Source organism: Bufo bufo, chromosome 4 (genome assembly GCF_905171765.1).
Source record: "Bufo bufo chromosome 4, aBufBuf1.1, whole genome shotgun sequence".
In the NCBI taxonomy this organism is placed as follows: domain Eukaryota; kingdom Metazoa; phylum Chordata; class Amphibia; order Anura; family Bufonidae; genus Bufo; species Bufo bufo.
The window spans coordinates 400,062,306-400,074,302 of NC_053392.1; the positions used below are offsets into that span (position 1 = coordinate 400,062,306).

At 46.2% G+C, this 11,997-nt stretch overlaps 1 protein-coding gene across 1 annotated transcript in view; it reads left to right on the forward strand.

Annotated features, from left to right (window-relative positions):
• The window catches only part of MAP3K4 (mitogen-activated protein kinase kinase kinase 4), a 188,135-nt gene extending 183,997 nt beyond the window's left edge, over window positions 1-4,138 (forward strand). The window contains exons 25-26 of the mRNA XM_040429284.1: window positions 195-374; window positions 3,467-4,138. Of these exons, the coding sequence (XP_040285218.1) occupies window positions 195-374; window positions 3,467-3,487 (201 nt within the window). The 3' untranslated portion in view covers window positions 3,488-4,138. The remainder of the gene's footprint in view (window positions 1-194; window positions 375-3,466) is intronic.
• The last annotated feature ends 7,859 nt before the right edge of the window (window positions 4,139-11,997 follow it).

Sequence of the window (11,997 nt, forward strand, 5' to 3'; positions counted from 1 at the left end):
CGCCGATGTGAACAAGCCCTGAATTGCAACTAGTATCTAGCTAACCTAATTCTAACCTCTGGCAGTAAATAATGTGAATCTTCAGGATGTTTACTGTAATATTTTTTTTCTTTTGTGTGTGTTTTCTTTTTTTTTTTTTATTGTAAAAGTAAACTATATGCTTAAAATGTTTCTTTTGTTTTCCTATGGAACAGAGGCCATGGCATGAATATGAACACAATTTCCAGATTATGTACAAAGTGGGTATGGGACACAAGCCTCCCATTCCAGATCGTTTGAGCCCAGAAGGTAAAGATTTCCTTTCTCACTGTATGGAAAGCGATCCAAAGAAGCGATGGACGGCTAGCCAACTACTGGACCATCCTTTTGTCAAGGTTTGTGATTGCATGGGGGATCTATGGTTACTTAAAGGGGTTTATCCCATGACGAAAGTAAAAAATAAAAATCAGACATCTTATAGGACATGACAATCTCTTTCTAACCAGCCCTGTACCTCACATGGATCCAGAGATCTCCCAAGTCATTGCTCTGCTAAATCAAGCTGACAGCTCAAGGGTAGTGTCTTTTTTGCTCAAGGGGAGTGTCTCAGCTCTTCCTATCACAGCTTAGGAGACAGTTGAAGGATAATACTGAGCATGTGCGGCCATCTCAGTAAGCAGGTAAAAGAAATAAGAAAAAAACAAACAGCAGGTGGCGCTATACAGATAAATTTTATTGAATAGCTCAGTGGCTATGCAACTTTTTTAATTACATGCAATTACAAAAGTATTCAGATCCAGATGCTGGTTTGAAAACTGTAGAATATTTTTCAAGGGACAACCCCTTTAACATGTCATTCATTTATCTGTCCTATAAAGGTTTTATTTAGATTTTCCACATGATATACTGGTTCCACACTTTCAGGTTAAACCTCATGAAACATTTTATGTCTACTGCTGTTTACATTTGGCAGATTTATTGTTTAAATTGCTGCAACTAAAAATTTTTATTTATCGGAATTTGATTGTTTCATAGGAAGTGTATGAACTACACTCATTGACAAAAAAAAAATAATGCACCGAGATGGAGTTGTTGAATTTAAAGGCCATCTGTCAGCAGATTTGTATCTGAAACTGGATGACCTGTTGTATGTACACTTGGCAGATGAAGACATCTGTGTTGGTCCCGTGTTCATATGTGCCTTCATTGATGGAAAAAATAAGTTTAAAAATATGCAAATGAGCCACTAGGAGCAACAGGGTCATTGCCATTACTCCTAGAGGCATCGCTCTTTCTGCAACTGCCGCACCCTCTCCACTTTAGTTGGAGAACCAGGCAGTAAAAACGACATAATACCTGGCCCTGTCAAAGTGCAAAGGGTGCAGCAGTTGCAGAGAGAGCTGAGCATCTAGGAGTAACGGCAACACCCCCTGTTGTTTCTAGAGCCTCATTTGCATATATTAAAACATAATTTTTCTACAGATGCCTTGAGCTGCCAATCGCACATGCAACAGGTCCGCCAGTTTCATAGCGACAAATCTGCTGACAGATGCCCTTTAAATGAGTCTTTATATGTGTAAATGTAATGAGGATATATGCAAATTATTACAATATTATAGTGAAAGGATATGTTCATTGGGGAAAACTGTACAATTGAAAGGAGGCCTTGGGCTGCCTCTGTACCAGTGAGATATGGTTGGGCATGGAAGCATAGAGATTCCATATGGTATCTTGCAGCTCATTTGATCACAGATGTTGCAGCTGGGCCTCGTAGATCTGACCTCCCACTTGGTTCCGTCAATGCTTGTTTGGCGGGCAGGCAAAGGAAGTGTTGCAATCTGGTGGAGACATTCTTGGAAAATGCTTGCTTTGGGTGGGCGAGCATTATTCTGATGAAAAATGCTACTTGGAAGCCCTGCTATGAGAGGCAACACATGTGGACGCAGGATGTCCTGCGCATATTGCTGAGCTGTGTCCCTCGTATCGCTACTAGATCTGTTGTATGCAATGGCTTCCTAGATCATCACTAGCAGTTGGGACAGTGTGTCGCTCCTCAGAAAAGGCATGATAGAAACACCCACCACCATGCAGTCTCCATACTCGAACCTACAGTTGATGCTAAAGATGATACGGTTCCATTTCATAGCAGTCCAGGTTTCTTGTTCACGACACCATTGCAAATAAAGGCGGCTGGCTGTCAATGGCAGGACATGTAATGGGTGCCGTGACACCACATTTCCTCCTTCTAAGCACCTGAAAATGGTTCGGGCAGAGACAGTGGTGTGTAATAAAGTTGCCACCTGTGTTTGTTATGGTAAACAATGAAGCTGTGAGAGCTGCTCATGGTTGTCAGCAGATCAAATGATCCTCTCTAGTGGTGGTCTGCCTGTATCGGCCTGTGCCTGTTCAGTGTGTGCATGCTCTCAATGCTCCTAACAGCTAGGTCAGAACAGCAATAAAGCCAAACAAAACCACCAACAGTTGTGTATGTTAATTATCAAGTACATCAGATCAAATAAACAATGGAAACCAGTGTCACTGTTCTCACCTATTGGGAAACAATGTGACCATGTAAATTATATATAGGTATGCCTTTGGCAACAAGTCATGCAGTTAAACCTTCAAAAATTGCCACTCTGCATAATTATCATGAAAAATGCATTACTAAGCAATACAAGGAAATATACAAACGCAAAATACAAATGTGATAGCACTCTGCAACCAGCACTCTGCCCTGCCTCTATGCTGGATGAGGAATTGGTGTACATTTTGGCCAAAGCGTAATAAGCCACTCACCACGTCAAGGTCGCCTCTATGGAGTGGTCCCTAACACTAGTTTCTATGTGTGGCCATGACAGCCACACAAAGTCCAGGGAATGCAGGTCAGCATGCACGCCAAACACACTGTGTGGCTGTCATGGCCCATAAACAGATAGGAACTAGTGTTAGGGACCACTCCATAGAGGCGACCTTGACGTGGTGAGTGGCTTATTACGCTTTGGCCAAAATGTACACCAATGCCTCATCCAGCATAGAGGCAGGGCAGAGTGCTGGTTGCAGAGTGCTATCACATTTGTATTTTGCGTTTGTATATGTATTTCGCCATAGTGATGTGCACCTACATACATGGTTGTGCTGACTCATTTACCCACATTTTTTCTCAATACAAGGAAATAATTAGAAGGATTTAAAAACAACAGTGCAGGTAAGATGGTGACATCACTGGAGAGGACCATGTGGGCAATATCGTATATCAGTAAATTATCAAAACGCCAGAAGTAAAGTGCAAGTGCAAATACTGGCTAAAGTGACATTGAAAAAACTATAGTGTTACCCATAGTGTGTCTCCTTCGAGGATGATGCCACCCCCGGACGAAGGATCGCCAAAACGCATGTCGAGGTTGAAAAGCTGCATTGAAATTTCGAAAAACATGCTAGGATTTTTAATGCAAACATCTTAATTGCCTCTTCTCCTTCTTGTGGACAGGTTTGCACAGATGAAGAATGATGCTGTCAAGAAGATATGGCCTAATAGATTTCAGCAAGTCATCTCTTAATAACTACTGTATGTAATATTTACATAAAGACTACGCTGAGGCACACAGTGCAACGTCATGTAATACCGTGACTTAAGACTGCACAGGTGGCAGCCGTCACTTCTGCTGCTGCTGCTCTCATACATGTTGTTTGGCACATTTTCTTCATATGACAATGTCCCGCACGTATTTTTTGTTTTTATAAAAGCTGCATGTTTCGGTGAAGTGCCATTACTACTGTATATGGACCATTGTGTTTTAATTTGTTCTCTGGCTTATTTCTCATATGAATGAGAACTGTAATAAACATAGTACTGTTTTCAACTTATCAAGCTCTGACGCAAGTTGTAGTATTACCATGCATTCTGGACCTTGTAAATGTTTCTACTTCCCGATTGTCGAGTGCACTGTGAACCTGTCATTCTATGGCCAGCTACAGATTTGTTATGCAAGAAAAGAAAAAAAAGTTCACTAAGTTGGAAAAACATTTTCTTAATAAATGGTTTATTTTAGGACATCTAAGTATTTTGTTGCTGCTTATCTGGAATGGGTTCATGGAGGGGAACAGGGTAAAGGAAACCTTAGTTTTAGTATTGATAAAAGCAACAACTGCACTAGCGCATTGTCTGCATGTACGACGGGCTGATCGGGCGGGTTATTTACTTTATTTTCCCCATATAAAGTGAATAAAAAATAGGGGGGAAAAAGGAAAGTAGACCTATTAGGTATCGCCACATCCATATCGACCGGCTCTATAAAAATATCACATGACCTATCCCCTCAGATGAACACCGTCAAAAAAATAAAATAAAAACTGTGCTAAAAAAAAACATCTCCATTACGCCCCATGACAGCACCTGTGAGAGGTCCTCCCCCTTCCGGACAGGAAACAGGAACTTCCCAGATCTTTAAATTGGTCCATTGCCTTCCACCACTCAGTTCTTTCCTGTTTCCTGTCCAGGGACAGGAGGATTTATTTTCAGGTCTATCTTGGGCTGCAGGACCTCTAGGGTGAAAATAATGGAAACCTAGTGGAGGTAACTGTCGGTGTAAGTCTCCACTAGGAGCCGCTGAGAAGCCCGGCGTTTTTTCCTTTCTTCAGAGCCATGGGGGGATGCCTGTAGCTGCCTCGTGGTCCCCGCCTAGCCGGCGAAGTTGCGGCGTGAGGGGGAGGTGGATCTTCTCCTCTCATTGAGGCAGGCCGAGTCTGGGCGTGGGCGTGCGCGTCGCACCGGCCGGAAGGGGAGGAGCTTAAACTAGGCAGGCGTTGCGCGGCCCATTTGAAAAAGGGAACGCCAGCCAGCATGGAGGGAGCAGCAGCAAGCAGATACCGACCGGACGGCCAGTTCTTCCCTCCATTTGCCCCCTTGAAGCAGCATCATCATGCAGGAAGAAGGGGAAGTACAACCGCGCACTGACAGGAGCAGCTTTCTGAATCCAGCTCGGTACTCCTGGGTGTAAGAGGGGTTAACCCCCACCATCTCCCTTTGGGGAGTTATTATTATGGTCAGATTTAGACTGATTAGGCTGTTTTATTAAATGCAGATTAAAGAAGCCCCAAAAAAAGCTACCCACAAAACAAGAGCTAAGGAGTGTGGAATTTGCAAGCCAAAATTGAGCCTGTCTTACCCCAAAACATGTTGCCAACCATGTCTGGATAAGTTAGTGGCAGATGAGTCGCCATCTTTATTACAAAGTATCCAAGAGTTAGTTAAAAATGAAGTTCGTTCTTCTGTGGAAGATTTAAAAAAATCCCTGCCTAGCTCATCCAGACATAGGAAGGCTCAGACGGTAGTGGAGGCAAAAAGGATTTTTTTTATAGATACTTTATTCATTTTTTAATTCCACTCACCATCTCATATATGTATATATATTTATTTATTTATTTATTCATCATTTATCATATACATCCATTCACCATTAGTTTCCCCCACTTGCCAGCCTCTCGGTTTCCCTTCTTTTTTCCCCTCCAATAGGCTCTCCGGTTTTATTTTAATTTTAACATCCCTTCACCCGACCAGTCGATCAGTGGTTTTCCTCACCCACGTGACGCCCGTACCGCTGTCTGCCTCCGGCCAATAGCTCCCTCCTCCACCATTATGTCCCTTCACACGGCCATCCTTTACCACTTCAAGCGCTCTTAGCCAGATGCAGGACCTTTCTCTCCCCGCCCCCCTCAGGAACACGTGACCGGACTCTGTCACGTGCCTTCTGGCACTTCACTTTCATTGGTTGTTCTTCCTCTCGTGTCCCCGGTATCCATGGGAATCGGCCTCGTGACCTCCGGCATCCCGATCACATGACCCTCCCTTCTAACTCATTCCAGCTCCGCCCTGGTCAGGTTTTCTACCCGATTTTCACCACATAGCACCTACAAATTAAAATTTTTATAATAAAGAGCTCTTTCACCCAGGGCCTTCTCCACTGTGCCCCCAGATTTATTCAGTTTTATTAAATGATTTTATGTGTACATACACAAAGCAGCATCTACCCACCCCTAGAGGCGGGCCCACATTTTGGTTCCCGCCCAGAGGTGCGGTTTTTTATCTTGTATTTAAAGGGTTTCTATCACTTCGTTTCACCTATTTAGCTTTCAGACACTAGCGATCCGCTAGTGTCTGCTTTATCTAACCATCCTAATATAAGAGCTTATTGTCCTGCCGTTTAGCTAAAAAAATAACTTATATAGATATGCAAATGAGCCTCTAGGTGCTATGGGGGCGTGATTAGCACCTAGAGGCTCCGTCTACCTTAACAAACTGCCGCCGCCCAGCGCGTCCCTCCAGCCCGCCCATCTCCTCCGGAATGCGATGCTCCTCGTATTCGGCGCATGCGCAGTGAATGTCTGATCGCTTCCCTGCTCAGACATCTCCACTGCGCCTGCGCCGATGACGTCATAGTGCTCCGAGGAACAGGCGCAGTGGAGATGTCTGAGCAGGGAAGCGATCAGACATTCACTGCGCATGCGCAGAACAGAGACGCGCACGGAGAGGATCGCTTCAGCTGGAGATGGGCGGGCTGGAGGGACGCGCTGGGCGGCGGCAGTTTGTTAAGGTAGACGGAGCCTCTAGGTGCTAATCACGCCCCCATAGCACCTAGAGGCTCATTTGCATATCTATATAAGTTATTTTTTTAGCTAAACGGCAGGACAATAAGCTCTTATATTAGGATGGTTAGATAAAGCAGACACTAGCGGATCGCTAGTGTCTGAAAGCTAAATAGGTGAAACAAAGTGATAGAAACCCTTTAAGTTTCTACTTCACTGTGAAAAATTTTTACTTTTAGAACCTGATGAAGGGGACCCAAGATTCCCCGAAATGCGTTTGTTTTCATGCATGTATTTTAATAAAATAAAGAAGTACTCTTACTGATAAGACCGGTTGAAGGTGGGTTTGAAACGCCGAAGCAGGATACTTTTTCTTTCTCCTCAAGCGACCCTCTGGAGGGACTGGACATCTCTTCTGAGGGACCCAGCAGCCTGCGGCAGCACACCCAGCAAACGGTTTTTGATTAATTAGCCCTCAATAGTGTTACGCCTATACTAGCGTAACCAGACAAGCCTTTACAATTGTTATATTGGTTTCCCAGTGTGAACCTACTACCCTATTGTGCGCCATCTTTATTAAACCCTAGGTACGTCCATCACTTTGAAAACATTTCCCAACTGAGACCGGCGCTATACAGAGGAAGCCAAGGATTAAGTGGCTGTGCAAATAAACTCTGCCTGATGAGGAAGCCAGGCAAGGGGAGTCGCACTGTATTGCTAGCCCCATACCCCAGCAGAGGAGGGGGCCACCGAATTCAGTGCTAGAAGAGTTCACCACCTGGCGAATGAACTGCAGAAGAACCAAAGTATGTAGTGGTGACGCAAATACCACTTCCACAGTAGTAGCCAGCGCTTGCCCCGTGAGCACAAAACTGAGGGGGAGGCCTGAGACTATCCGTAGAAGCCATGAACCATACTGCCCCAGTTAAGTATCGCTAACTTAAAAACTCTACCTTGATGGGTGCCAGGGTAGGACCCCCTAACTGAGGGGGATGTCCCACTGCAGCGACTACGAACTCAACCATTAGCGAAAAGGCTGCACCTGTGAGAGTGCCAGCATAACCACTTTCCCAGAGGAGGAGGAGGAGTGGTGGATAGAGATAACAGAGTCTGTGAAACACTCGACTCGCTGGAATGTACTCGCCAAATATGTGCAATGGTGTACGCACTAGGCATTGATGCGGACAATATCATGACTGACAGGAATGGTGGAGGCCCATGGAGATGGGGGGTCTCTGGGACACATACGTGATGCTAGGCAACCCTGAGAAGACACAGGATGTTATAAGCATGTCCAAAAATTCGCTCCAAAAGAAAGAAGGAATAGCCACCGAATCCACTGGCGGCACCCGTATACCACTAGAGCAGGCATGCTCAACCTGCGGCCCTCCAGCTTTTGCAAAACTACAACTCCCAGCATGCCAGAACAGCCTACAGCAGGGCATTATGGGAGTTGTAGTTTTACAACAGCTGGAGGGCCGCAGGTTGAGCATTCCTGCACTAGAGTAACGACTGTTGTCACGCCCCCTTGAAAGCAAAGGCACCTAGAGTCGTGGCGTAGTTGAATTGCAGCATCCCAAGATGTTTAGTTATTCCCCACTAGTGGATAACTTGCGGAAGGGGTTAATGCAACAGGAAGCATGTGAAGTGCAACACTCCGCCTATGGAAAGGGATAGCGCGACAGTCGGAACCGTATGCAATGGTAGTGCAATTAGTCTACCTATAGAAGGTGGAATCCATACGGCAAGTACTTAAGCCAGTGGTAGGGAAAATACTCCACCTATGAAGGGGTGTTAATGCCCACGGCGAGAACTAGTGCATATGGCGAGTCCTATACCGTGTGGGAGTGCAATTATGGCACCTAAGTAAGGGGGTAATGCATGCAGCGCACAATGTAACCAGTGATTTAATCGTGCCACCTATGGAAGGGGCTAATGCATACAGCAGGTACTGAACCCAGTGGAGATGCAATTCCACCTCCTACAGAAGGGGGAATGTATACGCCGGCACTGAAGTGTTCTTGTACTTAGTCCACCTATGGCAGGGGACAATGTATAAGGCAAGTTCTGTATCCCAAAGTAGTACAATTACTCCGCCCATGGAAGGGGCAATGCATACGACAAGTACTGCTGGCCACCGTAGACGCAATCCTGGGAGATTGCTTCGGATTCATGTCAGGGCTGAGGGCCTTATCAGTGATTTCCCAATCCCCCCCGCCCCCCGTCACAGACTGACCCTCTCTGGAGAGGGAGGGTGGGGGAGCGGAGATATTCGAGGAGAACGATGTCCTGCTGTGGTCCACTTGCCCGTAGGTCTACCCCTCAGAATCTTGCCCCTGGCAGTTGCGGACTGTGCAGGTGGGGACTTATCAACCAAACTACCCAGGGGGTGGAATGGGAACTTGTAGAGGTCCGTCTACCGGATTGCGCAGGCGGTGTATTATCAACCAAACAACCCCGGAGGGAGGATTGGGAAGTTCCAGAGGTCCTTCACTGGATTGTGCAGGTGGAGAATTATCAACCAAACGACCCAGAAGGGTGGATTGGGAAGTCAGAGGGTCCTGTATTGAATTGCATCGGTGGAAAATAATCAACCAACCGACCCAGAAGGGTGGATTGGGAATCCTTCATATCAACCAAATGACCCGGAAGGGTGGATTGGGAATGTCAGAGGTCCTCTATTGAATTGCGCAGGTGGAGAATTATCAACCAAATGACCCAGGAGAGTGGATTGGGAATGTCAGAGGTCCTCATTTGATTGCGCAGGTGGAGGATTGTCAGCCAACGGCCCCGGAAAGCGTATTGGGAATCCTTCAGGGTTCCCTGTATTGCGCAGATACATGCAGAATTATCAACCAAGCGGCTGTGTAGGGCGGATTGGGACAATGAGAGGTCCACCTGTGACCTGGACAGGGTACGGGCCCAGTCTGGTACTGCACGGTTATGATGTGTGCTGAGGGGGCGGGGGCCCGTAATAAATGCTCTATTTTTTTTAAATATTTTTTTTTATACGACTGGGGAAGTGGTATGAAAGGTTACTTCTTGAATATTAAGTAACTGCACTGTTTATCTAACCCCTTGATGACCCAGCGCCGGCCTAAAAGAAATGGCTGGCCAGGAAGGGTTAAAAGTGCCTAAGACCAGGGGCGGTGCTCAGCTGGCTTCTGGGGGAGGGGAACAGCTAGGTGGGAGCAATTTGCGCCAGCCTATCCTCCCCCCCCCCCCCCATGCACACACACCAGGGGATGAATTTGCGGCCTAGTCTGCCGCAAAGCCGGTCCCTAAGTTTTAATACACGGCCAACTGGGAACACTGCCGGACGGCTGGGGGAAAAGGGGGCCTGGAGCGGAGTATTTGTGCGCATCGCCCCCACCGGCCAGAGGTTCCCGCCCCCAGGAGGAAACAGACACTGCCGCTGGAACCCGGAGTCAGGCAGAGGTAGCCATCCCCGCAGCCGGAGTCCCCCATGCCCTAAAAATGTTCTGCGGTGCACAAGGCGTCCGCGATATGGTCTTGTCGTCATTAACCTTTTCAGAGCGGCGTGCTTGGCGCCCACTCCCGAAAGGGGCGGAATATGGTGCCTGATAGCGGCGCACTCCTCTCTCCCGCTGAGTGAGTCAGTGAGAGGGACTGTCTTAGGGGTCTTAGCTACGATAATAAGGGCCCTTGGCAGCCTTGTGCCTTGCTGTGTCCCTCTCGGTTAACCCTTGAGGGCACCAGGGGAGAACTATGCCAGGAGGGAGGGGGAAGAGGGTTAATACTTACCTAGTCCCATGTACTCACCTCATCTTCTGTCCTGCCGCAATCTTCACCCTTACGCTACTGGCACCGTAGTGGCAGGACGCTGGAAGAGGGACTTGGATGGGTGACCCTTCTGCTGGCGGGATGCAGGGGAGCGAGGCTGCCCTGGTCCACCTTGTCTTCTTGTGGGGGAGGCTAGAGACCACTGTTTCCCACCCGAAAGAAGGAAAAAATAAAATAAAAAATCTTCAGGCGCTACCCTGCAGAGCTGGAAGGTCTTGCCTCCTATTGACACTAGAAAAAACTGAAGCTCTCTCTCCAGGCTGGAGGGGGTATAGATGCCGTGGGAGGGGCTAACAGCTTTATCTAGTGTCAACGCCTCCTAGAGTACATAGCTATACCCACGGTTCCAGTGTCCCCCAATGAATATGGGCGAGAAAACAAGATTTTATTCTATTCAAAAATGATTTCACTGTGTAAAACTTACCCAATATGTCTATCATTTTTGTTATCGCATTATATGCCCCCTCAGGTGAATGCCATAAAAAAAAATAATAATAATTTCACCTTGCCTCACAAAAAGTTTAATACCAAGCGATGAAAAAGTCTTATGTACCCCAAAATGGTACCAGTCACCTCATCCCGCAAAAACTGAGCCTCCACATAAAAATCACTTAAAAAATAAAAACCAATGGCACCCATAAACATATTCATCAAAATCTGCGCTGCAAAAGCCATATTGCGCTCCTTCCTGAGTCCTGCCATGTTCCCCCACAGCAGTTCACCACCACATATGGGGTGTTGCCGTGTTCAGGAGAAAATGGGTAACAAATTTTGGGTGCTTTTTTTCGCCTGTTACCCCTTGTTAAAATGAAAAATGTTGGGCTAAAGCAACATTTTATTGGAAGAAACAAAGCTCTTCATTTTTACAGCCGTGTTTCTGAATTCCGTAAAATGCTTAGGGGGTCAAAGTGCTTAGTACCCCCCTTAATATATTCTTTAAGGAGTGTAGTTTCCAAAATGGGGTCACTTTTTGAGGGTTTCCACTGTAGGGGTATGTCAGGTTCTCTTCAAATACAAAATGGTGCCTAAAACCCATTCTAGCAAAATCTGCCTCCAAAATCCATATGGCCCTCCTTTCCTTCTGACCACTGCCACGTGTCCATAGAGCAGTTTGCCGCCACATATGGGGTATTTCTGTAAACTCACAGTAATATATATTGATGTTTATTTTGCTGTTAACCCTTGCTGTGTTGAAAGAAAATTTATAAATTTTACTTTCATTCTTGTGGAACACCTCAAGGGTTAACAAAGTTTGTAACATCAGTTTTGAATAAATTGAGTGTAGTTTCTAAAATGGGGTCATTTATAGGTGGTTTCCATTACCTAAGCCCCTCAACATCAATTTATAACTGAATTGGTGCTCAAAAATTAGTTTGGGAAATCTTGTTAAAAATTTTTTACTGATGTTTTACTTATCTAAGTCCCGGCAACGCCTTCAAAGATCCTGAACCAACTTTTTCCAACCAGCTATTTAACCTGTCGTCCGTTCCAAGCATCGCAGAGGGCCACTGCTGCAGGCCTGGACAACCGCCCACTGGTCGGGATTTTTAACCTGTTGGGGACACAGGGCGTACCTGTACCCCCTGATGTCCTGGTACTTAAGGACACAGGGTGTACAAGTACATCCTGTGT